The 21,530-nt window shown below is 41.5% G+C and overlaps 1 protein-coding gene across 5 annotated transcripts in view; it reads left to right on the top strand.

The window, feature by feature from the left end:
• Positions 1-21,530, top strand: part of prdm15 (PR domain containing 15) — an 84,609-nt gene that overhangs the window by 25,463 nt on the left and 37,616 nt on the right. For 4 of the 5 annotated variants that reach the window (XM_043701380.1, XM_043701383.1, XM_043701379.1 and 1 more), the window contains exons 3-10: positions 1,888-1,981; positions 4,438-4,591; positions 5,245-5,397; positions 7,142-7,241; positions 11,481-11,594; positions 15,175-15,267; positions 19,452-19,670; positions 20,930-21,077. In XM_043701380.1, the coding sequence (XP_043557315.1) occupies positions 1,888-1,981; positions 4,438-4,591; positions 5,245-5,397; positions 7,142-7,241; positions 11,481-11,594; positions 15,175-15,267; positions 19,452-19,670; positions 20,930-21,077 (1,075 nt within the window). The remainder of the gene's footprint in view (positions 1-1,887; positions 1,982-4,437; positions 4,592-5,244; positions 5,398-7,141; positions 7,242-11,480; positions 11,595-15,174; positions 15,268-19,451; positions 19,671-20,929; positions 21,078-21,530) is intronic. The other variant, XM_043701382.1, reaches the window with a different exon arrangement.

Genomic DNA, 21,530 nt, shown 5'->3' with positions numbered 1-21,530 from the left:
CACTTGTGCATGAGTATGCAAAAATTATTGTTGACCTAATTAATTTTGGAATCTGTAAAGTTTTGTTCCTGGAATATCCGGCAGATATGTTTGGAATAATCTATGCACAAATGCTGCGATTTTGTGGATGAGATAGTGAATTGCTCTGGTTACACCCACACTCACTGAGCACAATGGGTGCAGGAGCTGCTTATTGTAGGACTCCTGTGTTTCTGGGTAGAGTCATAGAATCATACTGCACAAAAACAGACCCTTCGATCTAACCAGTCCACGCTGATCACGTTCCCAAACTAAACTAGTCCCACCTGCCTACACATGGCCCATATCCCTCCATACCTTTCCTATTCATGAATGTATCCAAATGCCTTTTAAATTTTATAGCTGTACCCGCATTCGCCACTTCCTCTGGCAGATCATTCCACATATGAATTACTTTGTTTAAAAACAAGTTGCTCCTCATGCTAATCAAATGGGAAAATTAGCAGTTAACAAATGGCACTAGGAGAAGCTTGTTAGTGAACTGGTGTACACCATGTAGATTCATGAATTAAAGTTCTCTCTGTTCCTTGGCTATGGAAGAGTTTTGCAAGAACCTAGTTTTTACTGATATCGTCTAGTTTCTATAGTAAAAGCAAAGGGCTGCAGATACTGCAGACCTAAATAGAAACGGAAAGCATTGGAAAACTTAGACCTGGCAACATCTGTGGAGAGACAAGTATAATGTCCCAAGGAGAAAGTGAGGTCTGCAGATGCTGGAGATCAGAGTCGAGAGAGTGTTACTGGAAAAGCACAGCAGGTCAGGCAGCATCCGAGGAGCAGGAGAATCGATGTTTCGGGCCGGAGCCCTTCATCAGGAATGAGGCAACACATGTCATTTATTGTATCCGTTGCTCCCAATGCAGTCTCCTCTACACTAGGGAGACCAGACGCCTTCTCGCAGAGTGCTTTCGAGAACATCTCCGGGACACCTGCACCAATCAACCCCACTGTCCCATGGCTGAACATTTTAACTCCCCCTCCCACTTTGCCGAGGACATGCAGGTCCTGGGCCGCCTCCATCGTCACTCCCTCACCACCCGATGCCTGGAGGAAGAACGCCTTATCTTCCGACTCAAGACCTTTCAACTCCAGGGTATCAATGTGGACTTCACCAGTTTCCTCAGTTCCCCTTACCCCAGTTTCAATCTTCCAGCTCAGCACCGTCCTCATGACCTGTCCCACCTGTCAATGTTCCTTCCCACCTATCCACTCCACCCTCCTCTCCGAAATATCACCTTTACCACCTCCTCCATCCCCATGATGTCCCAAGTCAAGCTACTACTCTTTAGAGTTCTAAAGAACTTGCTGTGAGCAAATTGGCTACTGTGCTTCCTACTGCTGTGATGTCACCTCAGGAGCACTTAACCTGCTGGTGAGACATCCTAAGGTCAGGGGTGGTACTATATAAATGCAGGTTTATGCTGCTTCCAAAGCGCCATCTACATTTATTGCTGTTTTCAAAAGTTATTTGGTGAGAAATAAGTCTGGGTATCTCAGAAGAAGAGGAGTTCAACTGAAAAGGTTAACTCTGTTCCTCTCCATGTAGATGCTGCCAGACTTTGAGTTTTCCTGTTCTCATTTTAGATTTCCAGTATCCACAGTATTTTGCTCTATGATATGACTAATTTCAACTAAAATATGTTGTGTGCAGTGGGAAGGTGATAGCTGCTGATATGATACCATTTGTCGCGAGCTGCAGGTAATGTCCTCCTGGTTATTCCACTTGCAGGTTACACAGCTTGTGTGTCACTCCTTCAGAGTTTGATCCAACAGTGGAGAAACTAAATACTTCAGTGATTTTGAAGAACGATTATTCAGAAGGAATCATCTCTCCTTTTTTATTTGTAGGGTGTGATGATTGTGGGGAGTACCATGACTCGGAGTGTCCTGAACTTGGTCCATTGGTGACGGTCAGCGATTCTTTCGTTTTGAGCCGGGCTCGGTAAGGAGGAAAGGGATTTGTAAAGTGGAAAAGAAATTGCAAAAAAAAAAAATCTATGTTTAAAACCAAAGACATTTTTATACTCTTTTTTTTTTAACCAGTATATATTTTAACTTGTGAGTTTAGTCTTTTGAGATTGTCATGGTTTTCAATAATTTTTTTTAAAATCAGAAGTCAAATGTCCCAATTGTTCCAATCCCATCCCTGCTTTGTCCTAGACTTTCATTCTATCTTGTTTCAGGACTTGGCAGTATGCTTGGTAGCATCTTGGGAATTTAGCAAATCTTGAGGCAACAAGCTGGGAGATGGTAATGCTGTGGTACTGATACTGGACTGGTAAGCCATAGGTCCAGGCTAATGTTCTGTGGCCGTGGTTCAAATCCCATTAATGAAACTTAAATTCAATTAATCAAATCTGGAATATAAAGTCAGTCTCAATAATGGTCATATGCTCAATAACGGTGGTGACCATGACAACTATCATTGATTCGAGATTGTGGTGCTGGAAAAACACAGCAAGTCAGAAGCAGCATCTAAGAAGCAGGAGAATTGAAGTTTCGGGCAAAAGCCCTTCATCAGGAATGAGCTCTGAAGAACTTGCTGTGAGCAATTTGGCTACTGTGCTTTCTACTGCTGTGATGTCACTTCAGAAGCACTTAACCTGCTGGTGAGACATCCTGAGGTCAGGAGTGGTACTATATAAATGCAGGTGATGAAGCGCTTTTGCCGGAAACGTCGATTCTCCTGCTTCTCGGATGCTGCCTGACCTGCTGTGTTTTCCCAGCACCACACACTCGACTCTAATCTCCAGCATCTGCAGTCCTCACTTTCGCCAAACTATCATTGATGTCATAAAAACCCACCTGGTTCCTTAATGTCCCTTCTGTTTTGGGAAGGAAATCTGCCTTCCTTACCTAGGACAAAGTGAGGACTGCAGATGCTGGAGATCAGAGCTGAAAAATGTGTTGCTGGAAAAGTGCAGCAGGTCAGGCAGCATCCAAGGAGCAGGAGAATCGACATTTTGGGCATAAGCCTTTCTTCAGGAATGCCCGAAACGTCAACTCTCCTGCTCCTTGGATGCTGCCTGACCTTCTGCGCTTTTCCAGCAACACATTTTTCAGCTGCCTTCCTTATCTAGTCTGGTTTACATGTGACTTCGGACCCAAACCTCTAGGGTGCCCTCCAGAATGGACTAATAGACCACTCAACTCGAGAGCAATTAGATATAGGGAACAAATGCTGACTTCACCAGTGATGCCCACATGCTCTCAGAGATTAATAAAAAAAATCCCATTGAGAACAGAATATGTGGATTCCTTCTTGGTTGCCTTTTGGATACCTGGTGTGGATTTAAACACTTGATCCTTTGCGCCAATAGGATAATTGGAAAAAGTATAGTCAATAAAGCTTCTGTTGAGCAAGGCTACTCCAGTACTTTTCTGAGTGTAAAAGTGTGCACAGACTACTAACCCGATAAATTTAAGGTGATATTTTGACTCTGTGTTTAATTTTAATCCTTGCTTCACAAGAACGCAGCACGGAAGATGTTAAGATTGTATGAGAGTGCTGACACCCGTCTCCTGCTTGACGATATCTTCAGCCACCGTGAAGTTTGTTGAAGTTTGCAGATCAGCAAGGGTCTAATTTAGTCCATTTGGTAGAACCGCTGCCCACGTGTGATGAATGTGCCCACGTGGTATCCTCCAGTTAAAATCAATCCCACTAACCCCTTCAAAATCTGTCATACTAAAGAAGCACAGATTGATTTATAATATAGTGAAAACATTTGTTGTTTATTGCAGAAAGAATAAAATAAAGAACGAGGGAGGTTTAGCTGCAATGATGAGAGCACATCTTGAGTACTGTGTGGAGTATTAATCTCTATTTCAGAAGGGATAGAATTGAACTGGAAGCTGTTCAGAGAAGGTTCACTCGACTGATTCCTCGGATGAAGGGGTTATCTTGTGAGGAAAGGTTGAACAGGATGGGTCGTTAAATATTAGAGATTAGAAGAATGAGAGGTGAACTTATTGAAACATATAAGAGGACTTGACAGGACGAATGCTGAAAGGATGTTTCCCCTTGTGGATGAGACTAGAAATAGGGGACACAGTTTAAAAATAAATGGAGTGGGTCTTCCATTTAGTACGGAGATTCTCTCTGTGGGTTGTGTTTTTTTGAAACTCTCTTCTATAGTGCTGGTAACAGAGTGATTTTTGACTGAAAAATGTAAAAAGTATAAAGGATAGACAGGAAAGTGGAGTTGAGGCACAGTTGGTTCAGCCATTTTCTTAACAACTGGGCAGAGCAGCCTCAAGAGGCCAAATGGCCTAGTCATGCTCATAATTGATCTGTCAATTGTATATTCAAAACCAAGTTATCACCAAGATATATTATTCTGGTTGATGGTGTGAAATCTGATTTTCTGAGACGATGGGTGTTTTTATATTGTCTAGGTCCTCCCTACCATCTAGTTTGGAGATTAGACAACTGGAAGATGGAAGTGAAGGGGTCTTTGCATTGTCTCCCCTAGTAAAACGTACACAGTTTGGACCGTTTGAAGCCAAAAGGGTTTCCCAGCTGGAAAAAGAAGCTGTGTTTTCTCTGAAGGTGGGTCAAACTTGTGGCATTTATTCTGTACTACTAATCCTTTACTCTTGGAGTAGTTTGCCCTGTCTGCTCCTGGGTTTATTTCCTGACCTGCAATGAGCTTGCTGTAGTGGATCAGCCTTTCTCCTAGAGTCTCCAATAAAGGAATAGCTTGCATTTACATGGCACCATTCCTGATCTTAGCTCAAGATGCCCCAAAGTGCTTTACAGCTGATATGAATTATCTTATGAAACAAAGCCACTGTTGTGATGTAAGTGCAGAGCACATTTCTGTACAGCGAGCTCCCATGATCAATAATGAGATAATGCCAAGATGAACTGTTATTTTCTGTCTTTTTGATTGAAGGTGAAGATTGACCTGGAACCAGGTTAAAGGCTTTGCGGTTTACTCTATAAATGAAAATAGAGACGCTGGATTAAGTCATCAATATACTAAAAACAAGTTGACACAGTCTGCAGATAATTTTGCTTACTTCAGCAACTTCTTTCATTGTTATTAACAAAATGAAGAAGTTCCCTGTCTCTTTCTGCTCTAACCTTATTGATGGGGCATAGTCAAGATCAAGGGATCTGTAATGCAATCTACTGTGTAAGTGCTATTTCAAGAGCTGTACCTGTTATAATCTCTCTGTCTTCTAAATTTTACGTGCAAGATTTTCCAGAAGGATGGACCGGATATTTATTTTGACACCACAAATGAAGAGGACTGCAATTGGATGATATTTGTGAGACCGGCAACAGATTTTCATCATCAAAATCTCACGGCCTATCAACACAGCCATGATATTTACTTCAACACATTACAGGTAGAATTGGCCAACAATCCAGGTGTCTAGAAACTCTGAACTTCTTGAAGGAAACTGAAAGGTCATGATGAGGTCAGATGTGCTTTCTGTGCCAAATAAGGGGGATATTGGGTTTGTACCTTGTTATCAGCTGTGATTACCTTGGGCCAGGCTTCCCAAACTGGGAGTCAAGTTCCCATTGCGGTCATGAGATAAGATTCTGAGGTCATAAACTTTTGAGGCAGCAATAGAGTCCTGACTCATTACTGACACCTTCAAAATTCTTGGCTTTTTATTTGTTGATAGGTTCAGCCTGATGGATAGCTTTCTAAGGCTGATTACTACTGCTGCAAAAAGTAAATACATAGGAGTTTGTTTCTTTTGTGCAACTCAGTCTTTTCATCCACTCCCGTCATGCTTAATGTCTGTTTCTCTCTCCACTCCCTCTCCATCATGAACTAAAGCTCCCCCACACAAAACTGTCACCCCCATATTTCTACAATGTTTATACAGTCTGAAACATTAAAACAGGTGCGCAGCATGAAAGCGTTTCACTGACCACTGACTTAGGGGTGCAGAGAAAACTTCTGTCTACTATCCCCACTTGGCCAAGGGTTTTAAAATACTTTCATTTGCTTCTCCCAGAAGATTATATGACCTGCTTAGTTGGAGCACCATTGAGGAAGGTGGTTGTAATTCCTCATTACTGCTTGGCCTTTCAGGATAAGCTTGATGAACTAGGCAGTCTTGTCCACCCCATCTCTTCCTATGATGGACTTCAGTGAGACTTGTGAAGTCAGGACTTTTTCCTTTAACGCTACAAATATTGTGGAGTGAGGTGACAGAAGATTATGAAGCTCAAAAACGATAGATCATGTAAACAATTACAGATTTTCTAAAACAGTAACATAAGGATGTTAATTTAAAACTCAATTAAGAGTTAAAAGATTAGAAAAATTATTGTCATACATAAATTAATTATAAGTCATTGGAAGAGAAATAATAGCTTGAAATGAAATGGGAAGGTTAAAAATTTGAAGGATAAAGCAGAAGACTGCGATGATCTGTAATTTGAAAGGAAATCCAGGTCAGATCTGATAGACTGAATGACCTGTTTCTTTAGATTATTTGAAATAGCTTTGTTTTATTCACAAATATACACCTCCCTACTTCTCTGGGTGACACTGTTTCCTTTATGAAATATAGTTCCAAGGACAATGGTGGTGGTCATTATTCATGAGTGGTCATAGATAGAGTCAGGACCTCACATTCAACACTTCCAACAACCTCCATTTATGTAATGCCTTTACCTCGGTAAAACTTCCCAGAGCACCTCACCAAATTTCTTTTGCTTCAGACAAAATGTGTCATTTAGTGGGTTTTTATTTTAAACCTTCCTTTGCATCATTATTGACTGGATAGTCATGGTTTATGCAGCTGGAGATGCTTCTCATGGTTTCTTTCATGAAGTGATTCTAAACTCGGGATTTTTCAAGGTGGACAGTGATGAAAAAGCAAACTAAGAGTTAGAGGAAATTGCAACAGATTCTTTTGACCGGCGGAATTTGTACTTGCTAGTTTCAGAATCTTGATGAATGAGACTTCAATGTGCATTTTCTATAACTGGTGCAAAAATAAGAGACCCAAGACTGTAACAACTTCAGTGTAATTAATTCAGAGAGGAAATCCAATTATTCTGGGGGCTATTGGGATTAGGTATGGATCTGCCTACATCTTTTCAGGCCAATTTTCTCCTCTTTCACAGGATATTCAGCCTGGTACAGAGCTGCGGGTCTGGTATGCTGTGTTCTACGCAAAGAAAATGGATAAATTAATGCTCAAACAAGCAGCGAATCCAGTGAAAGGTAAAGAAGAGGAAGATGGTGGCTGGGACTTGGGCTTGGACATTGGAGTAATCTTGAATGTTATTCTGTTTCTGACTTTCCTGCTTCTCCTTTCTTATACTGCAACTGATGAAATGTCATTAGCATAAAGGAGCGGAGGGCTCTTAGTGTGCAGATTTGCAAGTCATTAAAATGCATCAGACTCAGTCAATTAAAGGAGTTAAATAAAGGAACCAGTTCTTGCATTTGGAGGCAGGGATGTCAAATATACAAGCAAGGGAATATTGATGAATGTACACAGGACCTAATGTAGGCTGCTGTTATTGTTTATTTCTTGGGTGCTACATTATGGAACATATTTCCACTGATAGGCGAGTGCCGAACCAGAGGACACAGCTTAAAAATACGGGGTAGACCATTTAGGACAGAGCTCAGGAGAAACTTCTTCACCCAGAGAGTGGTGGCTGTGTGGAATGCTCTGCCCCAGAGGGCAGTGGAGGCCCACTCTCTGGATTCATTTAAGAAGGAGTTGGATAGAGCTCTCAAAGATAGTGGAATCAAGGGTTATGGAGATAAGGCAGGAACAGGATACTGATTAGGAATGATCAGCCATGATTATATTGAATGGCGGTGCAGGCTCGAAGGGCTGAATGGCCTACTCCTGCACCTATTGTCTATTGGAACAGTTAACCATATGGTAAAAGCAATGGAATCGATGTAATGTAGATTCACAAGAAGGTTAGTTGTGATGAGGAGTCTTACAAATTGAAGATGATCAAGAAGCTGTTGTGCCTGATTGTGGTCTGTAGTGGTCATATGACGTGATACGAATGCCTGATGTGTGAATTCTAAAGAGGACCTATTCATGGCCCATTGATCATTAACTGGGAAGCAAATTCGTGGCAATCAGCAAAAGTGATGCAGGGACTGCCTAAAAGAGACTGAAATTGGGTAAAGTGGATGTTCAGAAGTGGGAACAATTTGTTCAAGATAAAATTGGGCAGCTCAGTGGTTAGCACTGCTGCCTCACAGCACCAGGAACTTTGGTGCGATTCCACCCTTGGGCAACTGTCTGTGTGGACCTTACACATTCTCCCTGTGCCTGCGTGGGTTTCCTCCGGGTGCTCCAGTTTCCTCCCACAGTCCAAAGATGTGCAGGTTTGATGAATTGGCCATGCTAATTTTCTCATAGTATTCAGGGAAGTACAGACTAGGTGGGTTAGCCATGGGTTACAGGAGTGGTGGGGGGTATTGGTGGAACTCGGGATGCTCTTTGGAGACTAAGTGTGGACTCAATGGGCCGATTGGCCTGATTCCACACAGTAGGGATTCTATGTTTATATGAAAATAGTATGGGATAAGAAATAACCATAAAGTTCTTAGGCCTGTCATGTTGCTGGTGCTGAAAGTAGGTACCAATTGAGAAAGTCTTTCTTGAGAAGTCAACATTCCCTTTCCACCTATTGTGCCTGGGTTCCAGTGTGTTCAAATTGGAAACTGTCCAAGCAAAAAAAAAGGTTGCCAATGTCACCAAGCAACATGCTGCAACAATTTGGTATTTAAGCTAACAGCTTCTATGCTGAAGAACAAATTAACCAAGGGTGATGTGTTCCAGTTACGGACTGAGGTTTGGAGAGGTTGGGTGGTTTTATTTCTCCCCACTGGAGCTGAGAAGGCAGGAAGATGATCTGATGTATATGTTCAAGGTATGAATGGTTTATAATTGGGTAAGTAAATGGTGATAAATTGCTTCTGGTACTGAATGAATGCAAATTTTAGATAATCACAGAATCAAGTTGATGGTCATTAAATAGTCTTCATGAAGAGGATATATTGCATTTGGTATTTTAGATTGTGGCGGAGATATAAATTCTTTTGTAGGGGCATTTATAAGAGAAACATAAAGAGAAACATAAAATGAAATGCAGATTTAGCAGGATTACACTGAGTTCCTTTATATTTTTTTTGGTGAGACATGAACATCACTGACTTTTATTGCTCAGCCCTAATTGTTTTTAGGACGGTAGTAATGACTTGACTTCCTGAACCACTGCAGTTTATATGGTGTGGTCAGACCCGCAATGCTGCATGGGATGGCAGTTCCAGGATTTTGACCATTGCAAAGAAGAAAAGATCATGGCAGCCTTAAAAAAAACAAGTTGGGTATCAGATTAGGATGGCACGGTGGCACAGTGGCTAGCACTGCTGCCTCACAGCGCCAGAGATCCGGGTTCGATTCCAGCCTCAGGCTGTGTGGAGTTTGCACATTCTCTCCGTGTCTGCGTGGGTTTCCTCCGGGTGCTCCGGTTTCCTCCCACAGTCCAAAAATGTGCAGGTCAGGTGAATTGGCCATGCTAAATTGCCCGTAGTGTTAGGTGAAGGGGTAAATGTAGGGTATTGGGTATGGGTGGGTTGCTCTTCGGAGAGTCGGTGTGGACTTGTTGGGCCGAAGGGCCTGTTTCCACACTATAAGTAATCTAATCTAAAAAAACTTACTGAAATAGCCAACAAAAAAAAATGCCTGTGGGATTAGATCTATTGCCCCCATGGAGCATAAACACCTACATGGACTAGTTGGAATGAATCGAAGAGTGTGGTGCTGGAGAAGCACAGCAGGTCAGGCAATGTCCGAGGAGCAGGAGAGTCGACATTTCAGGCATAAGCAATTCGTTTTGCCCGAAACGTCGATTCTGCCTGCTCCTTGGATGCTGCCTGACCGGCTGTGCTTTTCCAGCACCACTCTCTTTGACTCTGATCTCCAGCATCTGCAGTCCTCACTTTCTCCTCATTGGAATGAATTACTTCTTTCCATTTTAGAATTATTCTGAAAGTGCAGTATGCACTGATTATTTATCCTGTTTCTGTTATTTAAAATTCTACTTGATCTCTCCTGTGGGATCCTGCTGGGCTATGTGTTGCTTAGATATCAGATTCCCCTCTGTTTGAAGAGGGTCATCTTGCTTGATGCCACTGTAGTCAAGGAAGTGGACAGTTAGGCTTCCTAAAGCACATAGGGCATTCAGCAGACTCTACAAATGAGCAAACACAGCCTCAGGACACAGATTAAAGTCAAAATTTACAAAGCCTTAGACCTCATTGTCCATCTGTATGGTGATGAGTCATGTCCTGTGTAGCCTTTTGCGCCTAATGGAGCACTTCCACAGCTCTGCTGGCAGGACTGTATCACAAAGTCCTGGTAACTGCCAACACTGAGGTCATCCCCCTGCAAAGTTAGCCGCATTGGGTTCTCTCAGTCACCTATCCAAGACGGTGTTGTGTGGAGACCTATCCACTGGTCAATGGAAAGTGACATCCTGAAAAAAATCCCTTTTTCTGTGTGCCACATCAGTCATCACCAGTGGGAAACATAGATTGCAATGCTACATCAGGATTGCCACAGATGAGACTATGGTTTTGAGACTAAGTGAAGAGTTGGTATGAAAGAGAAAAGGAGAAGCAGAATAAATCCAGTTAATCCCAGCAGTGCCTACTTCACTTGCCCATGCTTTTGGAGGATTTGCTGCTCTCACTTAGACACTAGCCACCAGTGTGCTTGTAACCAACATGTATAACCTGCCTAAAATTTGCATCTGTGAAGACAGGCTGGGAGAAAGAGTATCCCTCTGGTACTTGGTTATCATTCCTAATGTAAGCCGGACAGGAAGTGATTAGGAATGTAGGATGGGAGGGGCAAACAATCCAATGTTTTGTGAGATATCTGCATACCTACCTGTAATAGTTGCTGTTTGGCAATCGAGAACAGAACGCTAACCGACCGTTGTACTTAACACGATGTGGACCTGGAGTAATTATGCCAATTTCAGCACCAGTTTCAGTTCAAATTCTTCATCTGTGGAAACTAGGGGTCAATCTGCGACCTCTGTAGGTTTTATGACCCTACAGCCAATAAGTTGGAAGGAATGTACACTATGTTGGAGATAGTGAGGACTGCAGATGTTGGAAAGTCAGTCGATAAAGTGTGGAGCTGGAAAAAGCACAACAGGTCAAGCAGCATCAGAGGAGCAGGAGAGTGGACGTTTCAAATCAGGGCCTTTCATCAGTACTTTGCATTGTTTAGGATTTAGATGATGCTAGTGTGCCAGGAAAATTGACATTTGTAATTGATACTGAATATAGATAAATTTGATGGATGAGAACTAATTATGCTCTAATTGCATTTATGATGTAACTGGAACAAAGATTTTTTTCCCATGTGGATAAAGTATCACTTGGTCTCTCTCCTTTTTTTTCTCCCCCTAGATGAGAGGCAGTGTGAAATTGACGAGTCCAAACTTATGCCAAAGATCCAGTCTGTAACATCTTTATGTGACAAAGCCAGTGGTGACACTACAGTCTCTGTCTCCCTGAATCCAGGTAAGCTGCATTGTAACTTTTCACTACAATGTAATTCTGCTGAAAGAGTCACAGACAATGAAACTGCTGAGATCAGCTGCTTTGGTAATGGAGATGGAATTGCTTGGGTTTGAAACACAATTAGCAGCTGTATAGATAAGAGGCCACACGCTGAACCAGTTCTGTCCTGATGGCCTGAAGAGGCCAACACTGAATTCTCTAAAGTATGTTGAGTTTTAAAATGGCTTGGTTTCTTCTCTCGTCTTTGGACTTTTTTAGTTGGATAATGGAATGAGATGAGACCTGATGGGATTGAGAGGGGAGAGGACTGTCTATTAACTGTGTCCAGGCCATCATTAATGTGCAACAGGCTTGATAGGACAACCGTTCTTACCAGACTATGACTTAAATAAAAGACGTTTAACATTGCAATTTTGAAGTCTGGTCCGGCTTAATTAAAGACAGGATAGTGAGCCAGTAATTTTGTTGGAATAATGTGACGCAGAAGAGAAATCCCAAGAGTATCAGTGTCGGATTTCTCCCACACCAGACACCTCTGACTGACCCCATTAATAAAGTCATTTTTTACTAATCAGAACGTTTAGCTTTGGACTGCCTGGGAAGAGACTGCTCAAATTCATGTCCTTCAGGACTCTTCTTGCTTGTCAAACCAATGTTCTGATTCCAGAGGCACTATCTCATCCAAGCCATGTGCTCATCTTGTAACGTGTTCCAATGCACATTAACTCTGAGTAATGCAAATCGGCTACTAAGTCCTGCCTCCCACTTCGTCCTTCAGGTGTAGTGCTGTTCTCAGAAAGTCACTATCCATGATCGACACCTCAGCACTTAGGCTGTTGAGGGACTGTCGCATTTGAATTCAGAGATGGCCTCTCCTTTTTTTTTCTCTCTTGTGTGCTGTGTACCTAAGATTATAATAATATTGCCATCTTATAAAAGACTGAGAGAGTTCCAGTGACTGGTGGGAGATTTCTACCTTTTATGAGCCACACCACTGGAAGAAGAGCAACAGCAACCACTTGTGTTCATTTAGTACCTTCAATGTAACCAAGACTTTTCACAGGAATAGTTATCAAACTAGATCTTATCCGGGCATCATAAAGAGCTGTTAGGGAAAATGACCAAAAGTCGAGTGGGGCAAAACTTCAGGAGAAATTTACAGTGAAGACGCAAGGAGCTTTAGGGAAGGAATTGCAGAATGTAGAGGTGAGGCAGGGCAGCCATTGCAGTAGCAATCAAAATCAGGCTATGCAAGAGTCCAAATTAGATGTCCACTGAGTTCTGAGGGTTGTTGGACTGGAGGAGATTATTGCATTAGGGAGAAACTTAGTCATAGCACAGCTACTCACATTTTTTGGTTAATCAAGCAAATCAGATGTGAAAAAGTCTTGGGATTAGCCCAATGCTGCATTCTGTGAGCAAGTGCCATCTTGCACAAAGAACTGTTCATCCAAAACCCCAATCCTCGTTGACTTGTTTGGCTCTGGGTCCACCAATATCTCACTTCGAAAAGTCTCATTCTTGTAATCTTTCTTTGTGATCTTTCTTCTCCCTATCTCTTAAAAACTCCCCTGGCTCTATAACCCAAAATTTCCTCCAATTCTGACCTTTTGCACAACACTTTTTTAAGGTGGCACAGTGGCTCAGTGGTTAGCACTGCTGCCTCATAATGCCAGGGACCCGGGTTCAGTTCCCGCCTCGGGCAACTGTCTGTGTGGAGTTTGCACATTCTCCCAGTGTCTGCGTGGGTTTCCTCCACGTGCTCCAGTTTCCTCCCACAGTCCAAAGATGTGCAGGTCAGGTGAATTGGCCATGCCAAATTGTCCATCGTGTTAGGTGCATTAGTCAGGGGTGAATGTAGGGGAATGGGTCTGGGTGGGTGGCTCTTCAGAGGGTCGGTGTGGACTTGTTGGGCCGAAGGGCCTGTTTCCACACTGTAGGGAATCTAATCTAACTGCTCTGTCATTGTGATATATGCCTTCAGTTGCCCAATGCCCAGGTTTTGGAATTCCCTCAGTGAGCTTTTCCACTGTTATTTCCTTTTTGAGATACTGGTTTTATACTGACTACTTTAAACAGTTCCAAGAAAGAGTTATCTTGGACTCAAAATATTAACTTCTGTAGTAATTTGGTAGTACGACACTTAGGTGTTGTCAGGTAGGCTAGATTAGATTCCCTACAGTGTGGAAACGGGCCCTTTGGCCAAAACGTCCACACCGACCCTCCGAAGAGTAACCCACCCAGTCCTATTTCCCTCTGACTAATGCACCTAACACTATGGGCAATTTAGCATGGCCAATTCACCTGGCCTGCACATCTTTGGACTGCGGGAGGAAACCGGAGCACCTGGAGGATCTCAACTTTTGTTCTTGTCTCCACAGATGCTGCCTGACCTGTTGATTTTCTCCAGCATTTTCGATTTTCATTTCTGGTCTCCAATATGATCAAATTATCTCATTATCTCACTTGATCTTCAGAAGAATGAGGGGAATCTCTAGAAACCTGTCAAGTTCTAACAGGGCTAGATGGTGTGGATGCAGGACGGGGATTCCCAATGGCAGGGGAGTCTGGGAGTCATGGTCTAAGGATGAGGTAGACCATTTAGGATTGAGATGAGAAGAAATTTTTTTTCTTCCAGCAAGTGGTGAGCCTGTGGAATTCACAGAAAGCAGATGAGGCCAGATCATTGTATGATTTTTCAGAAGGAGTTGAATGTAGCACATGGGGCTAAAGCGATCAAAGATTTGAGCAAAAAATAGGAACATGCCACTGAGTTGGATTATCAGTCACATTCATAATGAATGGCGAAGCAGGCAGAAAGACCTGACTGGCCTACCCCTATTTCTTTTGTATTTTAACGTAACGTAATCATTGTGTGTGAGCTTGTAGCCATCATCTCTTAAGTGAATTATTGTGGTAGGTTGCCAAGTGGCTCTTCCATTCATGCTTTGATTGTTGGAATAGTCCCACCTTTTCATGTTAGTTTTGTGCTTTTCCTTGCTGGAGCAGGAGAGAGGGAATAATCCTGATTTTATTGCTGGCATCAGTGCAGACAAAGGATGGTGTGAGCAACAATTCATCAAGGATCACCACGTGAGAGGCTCCCACAATTGAAGCAGCCTCGGGAATAAGGAATTTTTAAGATGCTACTTGCAGTGAATGCATCATAATAATCATCTGTTAATGTCCTTACCGCTGAGCCAGGAGGCCTGAGTTCAAATTCCAACTACTTCAGATAAGCAAAGTAGCATATCTGAACATATTGTTTTTAAAAGATCACCAGGAAAATCCTTTGCTACAGAATAAATAAAGAAGGCTATTTAGCACACTAGCTTATCCATTTAAGAATCTCCATTCTCCCCCATTTCTTAAATGAGTGTAGGATTTTGCCTTCGGTATTCTACCTGATAATACTCATACAAACCATTTTGCAATGTTTAATTATGTTACATGCAATACATTACACTGATGTTGATGCATTCCATGTATGGTGACTGTGGCAAATCTTGTCCTGATTCCCTGATATTTATGACTTTAGTATTTTCCATCCTGTCTTATTTTGCTCTTTTTCCAATAACAGATAAAGAGAGTGGTGTATTCCATGCAGTGGACCCAAACCAATGGTTTTGTAAAGTCTGTTCTGCTGTATTCCAAGAACCTCAGCTTCTCACAGGTGAGAGCAGTCACATTTTGTCTCTATACTGAGTAGTTGGCTCCAGGAATTGGTGATGTAGCCTGATTGAAACATAGCAAAATAATCAGCTAGAAAGGGTGGATGCTGGTAGAAAGTTTCCTGTGTCTGGGGAAATCAAGAATATGGGATTAGAGTCCCAGAAAACCGTGTTGGCCACTTGGGACTGGAGTGAGGAGAAATTTCTTCACTCGGGTTTGTCAATCTTTGGAATTCTCTACGGTGGGGATTTGTAAATGCTTTATAGTTGAATATCTTTAAAACCGAGTTTGATAGTCCACTAGGGAAATTAAGAGACATGGCAACGATAGATGTTAGGCATGATCTTAACTGAGTGGCAAAGTGGACTCAAAGGGTAAAGTAGACAAGCAGGAGGCTAGAAGAACAGAACAAGCCAGGCAGCATCAGGAGGTGGAGAAGTCAACGTTTCAGGTGTACCCTTCTTCAGGACAAAACTCTGCTCCACTCACCTCCATTTGGAGAACTGGCTTGCAGCTGAAGGCGTCCCTTTCCCAAACATGTGGAGGACCTCTACTATTAAATTAGATTAGATTTCCTACAGTGTGGAACAGGCCCTTTGGCCCAACCAGTCCACACCAACCCTCCGGTGAGTAACTAGGTGAGTAACCCACCTAGACCTATTTCCCTCTGACTAATGCACCTAACACTATGGGAGAATTTAGCATGGCCAGATCACCTGACCACATCTCATGCAACGCAGAATATACCAGCTCAACAAACAGTTTCTCGGTTTCATACCAGATATAAAAAATTGGAAGTTTGCAAAACTCTGCTCCACTCACCTCTAGTCAGAGAACTTGCTCACAAGTCTCTTCAAAGGGTAAAGTGGCTGATTTTATCTTCTGTTTCTTGGATTGAGAAGTAGTAGTGGTGGTGACATTGTGAGCAGTATTTCCAATAAAGAGCTTGCCTATAATTTGCAGAATTGAAGTGAATAATATTCAATAAAAATAAACATGAGGTCTTGCAAGTTGGACAAAACCAAATGGAGGATACAGTTGATAACTGTTGTTGAAATAGTTCAGGAAGTATCCAGTAGTAATGTGGCAGAACTGTAATAGTACTGAACAATATCAACCTATTGCCAAGTTATATTTTCAAATTTGTCACTTTAAATCAGGAGATTCAAAACCAGAAATTGCTGGAAAGGCTCAGCAGGTCTGGCAGGATCTGTGGAGCTAAGTCAGAGTTAACATTTCATGTTGAGTGACCCTTCCTCAGAATTATTCTCGACCATGAATGTTAACTTTGATTTCTCTCCACAGAAGCTGCAAGACCCGCTGAGCTTTTCCAGCAATTTCTGTTTTTGTTTCTGATTTACAGCATCCGCAGTTGTTTCAGTTTTTAAAATGAGATTGTTGTACTGTATCTGTGTTATGCCTCAGTGAGATTACACCTTCAGTACTGCCAAGCACTGGGAGTGATATAACAACAGATTGTGGGGCTAATATCCTGGTGTAAGGAAACAGAGTTTTGAGGAAACATTGAACAAAAAAACTTGAAGAATACACCCTTGAAAGGAGGTGAATGTGACAGCGCCTTATTGAAGTATACATACAATTCAATACAAAAAAGCCTTGAACATTAAGTTGAATGCTGACCAAAAGGGACAAGTGCAAACTATTAAAAGTCAAACTGGAAGCAGTGCCTTCTAAATATGTAAATAATAAAAAGGAAGATAATGAAAGAGTGGAGTTGATTAGGGACTAGAATGGAAACCTTGTTTTGTCAGCAGAGTGCATGGCTGGGGTGGTGAATGAGTATTTTATATCTGTCTTTACTAGAGAAGGGGATACTGTCAACATAGAAGTAAAAGAGAAGACAGTAGTGACATTGGATAGGATACAATGAAATAAAAAGGAGGTACTTAAAAGAGATGGTTCCCAAACTAGAAAACTCACTTCATTAGGATGGGATATACTCCTGGTTAGTCAGGGAAATGAGGGAGAAAATTGCAACCTCATGGGCCACAATCTTGAATTCCATATCAATATTGAGTTTGTGCTAAATATCTACAGAATTATAAATCTTTCTCCTTTGTTTTGAGCAAGATTGTTTATGATCAGCCGAATGAAGGCAGTTATAGACAAAACTCCAGGAGAAAATTAATTGCACTTTGAAAGTGTGGGCTAATAAATGAAAATCAGCAAGGATTTGTTAAAGGTGGTTAATTTTGACTAACTTGATTGAGCTCATTGATGACGTGATAGTGTGGATTGGTGAACATGGGGGTTGATGCTGTGCATACTTTTAATGATGTCACGATGAATTATCACTGACTGGCCTTGTTAGCAATAGCAAAACTTAAAACCCATGGAGTAAAAGGCTAGTGCCAGTGTGGGTATGAAATTGACCAAGGGATAGAAAATAAGCAGTAGTGGTGCACAATTATTTTTCATACTAGTGAACAACTTATAGTGATCCTTCCTGTATTAGGATCAGTTGCTCTCATGAAATGGACAGTAAAATTTAACAGATATGTGAAGTAATGCATTTTGGTGGGATGGATGAAGAAAGCAATATAAGATGAAGGGCACATTGTAAAGGGTGTGCAGGAACCAAGATACCTGGATGTGCGTGCACACATATATTGAAATTGTCTCACAAATTGAGGAGACTAATCCATATATAGCCAAGAGTCTTATATGCTATATGTGTAGAGAGGTAGAATATGAAAGAAATAAATTCCAAACCCTTATAAAACACTGGTTAGGCTGCAATCCTGTGCTTAACACTTTTGGAAGTATGTCAGGGCATTGGAGAGGATTCATTAGAATTTACTTGAATTCTATCAGGGCTGAAGGACTTCAGATATATTAGAATTAGGTTTTATTGTCATGTATACTCAAGTATAGAAGTACAGGAGTACAGTGAAAAGTGTACACATGGCACCATCCAAGGTACAAAGTACCTAATGATCAATCCTAGGCTCTAAAATAGATTAGATACTAAAATAGAGAAATAAATAAAAATTTAAAGCTAAAATCTATGCAAAAGAATATTACGTTTGTATGTATACTTCAATAAGCATCTGTCCCATTCACCTCCTTTCATGGGTGAACTTCTGAAGTTTTTTGCTTTGCTTGGAGCAATAATAGGGATATTTGACTGAAATATTTGTTCTGAATCTTGAATGGCTTTAAAATTTAAATAAGGAGGCAGGACAATCGGTAACCAGAGGGAAATGAAGAGGGCACTCAGTACAGTGCACAGTCTCCACCACACACACTGCTAACATTCCAGTTATACAGTCCTACCATGAGGCTTTGCGCTATCCAGTTAATGCTTTGCAGCTACATGGCTAAAAAGAGATTCTTCTTTTGTTACTTATAGCTTCCATCTCGCTGAGCAGTTTTCACACCAATTCACAGAAAACAACCTGCTCTGAACATTTTTCATCAAGCTGCTGCAGTCTGGCGTCCAAGTATAGTGGAAGCAGGTCTAACAGTGGCATTCATAAAAAGGAATCCTAAGTTTGAAAGGAAAAATACTAAAGGGCTATGACAAATGAGCAGAGAGGTGTAATTAATTGGACAACCATATCAAAGAGCTACTAACAGCAGTTTGGATCAAATAGCAGCCTCCTCAGCTGTAACATTTATGATTGTACAAAAAACTTAACAGTCAGGCTGAATACCTGTCTCATCTGAGCCCCAAAAGGTGTACCATCAGATGTTAACCTGTGGAAATTTCACCATAGGACCATAAGAGTTAAGAGCAGATGAAAGCTATTTGGACCATCAATGAGATCATGGCTGATCTGATGATTTTAAACACTATTTTCCTGCTTTGTCCCCATAACCCTTGACTGCTTTAATGTTTAAAAATCTATTTATTTCAATCTTGAGTATATTTAATGTAGATGTTTGCCCTCTATAGTAAAGAATGCCACAGATTCATTACTTTCTGAGAGAAGAAATTTCTCCTTATCTCTGTCTTAAATGGGTGACCTCTTATTTGAGATTATTATTTCTGGTCGAAGGCTTTCATAATATCTTTATATGCAATATAGTATCCTTATATGCAATATTTTCTAACCTCCATAATAAGCGATCAGATATTCACCAGTAGAATGCCTTTGGGGATGGGTGCTTTCATTATTTTTTCCTCAATTATACACTTGTTAAAAATTTTGATTGCTGCAGACCATCTGATGAGCCATTTGGAGCAGGCGCAAGGAATGCCATCCCTTGTGAAAGATTTGACTCCAGCTAAAGTCGCAGGTTCTCTTGACTCTGATGGCCCAGACGTCATTGAAGTTGCTACAAATCCAGAACAGAAGCCCAGGGCCAGGAGGCCTCGAAAGCCAAAGCTATGTAGAGAAGAGCCTGAGCCAGTGCCCACGGACCCGAATCATGCTGCAGGTGTGGAATGTTAGAATATAAGTTATATCTATCTTTACACAGTTTAAACCTTTATACTGTCAATAATCTTTACATTTGTTTAAGTTTTATGTATAAAACCTGAGACTGATATAATTGGCATATTGGTTAAGTTTAACATTTGTTAGAACCAGTGGATTAGGAGAACTAGAAAGAAATCAGTGCACCCTCTCCACCTCGATTGTAACAATGCCCTAATGATATTAATTAGGGAGATAGCTATTGTTCAGGACGCTGAGAGGACTACCCACTTTACTTTGACTAAGGCTGTGGTATGTTCTTTAAATCCTCCTGAGAAGGCACACAGGACCTCGGTTTAACTTCTGATCTGAAAGACGGGACCTTCTGAAGTGTGGCTGTTCTCCCACTCCCAGTATTGCATTAGCTCTGCAACCCTAGATAGATGAAGTCAAGTTTCTGAAGTGGAGTTTGAGCTGAGAGTCTTTTAATTCAAAACATGAGAGTGCTTTCAGCAAGCACCTGATATCCAGGGAGACGTTAAAGCAGAGACGAGAGGCTTGATAGTTTGGAAAAGTAGGCCAAATAAAGCTTCTATGGACTTGAACTCTACTTATTATATATTTTAAATTGATATCAAACAACAGGAGCATTGAACCAATTTTGGGTACTACTACACCTTTGGAAGGACATTAAGGCTTTGGAGAAGATATGGAAGAGATTTAATGGAATGGGTCCAGAGATGAGTGAATACAGTCACTTGGATAGACTGGAGAAGCTGCATTGTTCTTTTTGGAGCAGAGAATGCTAAGAGGAGACTTGCCAGAAGTGTTCTCAAATGATGAACTGTTTAGAGAGAGACAGTAAATAAAGATAAACGTTTTCAATGGCAGCTAAATTGGCAAGCAGAGGGCACAGATTTAAGGTGGTCACAAAAGGGCCAGATATGGCATCAGAAATAGCTGATTTGTGGAGTTAATATTTGGAACATACTTTCAGATAGGGTGGTTGTTTCGGATTCAATAATCGTCTTCAAAAGAGAATCGAATAAGTAACTTGAAGAAGAAAATGAATTAGGATATGGGGAAGGCACAATTGAAAGGGCTAACTGAAGTGTTCTTTGGAAGATCAAGTCCAAACATCATGGGCCCAATTCTGTACTATACTGTTCTACAGTTCTGTTGGCTTGTAAGAGTGAAATCTTGATTCGAACTGTAACATTATAGCTTTAAAACCTATTACACTACCATTTCTCTAATCCTTTTGCCTGTATTTTCTTGCAGTGCCTGAGAGTGTTGTCAAAGCTCCCTCAACAGTTGTACCTTTGGAAGCACCTATATGTGAAGGAAAATTGGGTGAAGTGTTAAATCATGGAAAAATGTTGCGGAATGGCCGTCATCTGCGTCCCAACTTGAGGCAAGTCCCAAGAAGGTGAAGATTTTATTTATTTGTGTACTTTCTCATTGCTTTACTATTCGTCCGGTTGCTGCCTGCCAACATCTCTGACTTTCTGGGGATTTGAGAACAATGACAGATCTTGGGATATCGGAATTCTTCTAATTTTGAGATTACATCAGAATGGTGAAGTCATGGACAAGGGAATTAAGCTTTGAAATCGAACTAGCCAATCGGATGAGAAGCTGGGTAACAAGTCTTCAAACAAAGAGCATTAAAAGTATGTAAATTAGATTAGATTACATTACAGTGTGGAAACAGGCCTTCAGCCCAACACGTCCACACCGACCCGCCGAAGCGCAACCCACCCAGACCCCTACATTTACCCCTTACCTAACACTACGGGCAATTTAGCATGGCCAATTCACCTGACCTGCATATCTTTGGACTGTGGGAGGAAACCGGAGCATCCGGAGGAAACCCACGCAG

Source organism: Chiloscyllium plagiosum, chromosome 12 (genome assembly GCF_004010195.1).
Source record: "Chiloscyllium plagiosum isolate BGI_BamShark_2017 chromosome 12, ASM401019v2, whole genome shotgun sequence".
Lineage (NCBI taxonomy): Eukaryota > Metazoa > Chordata > Chondrichthyes > Orectolobiformes > Hemiscylliidae > Chiloscyllium > Chiloscyllium plagiosum.
This window is presented reverse-complemented; position numbering and strand designations above follow the sequence as displayed.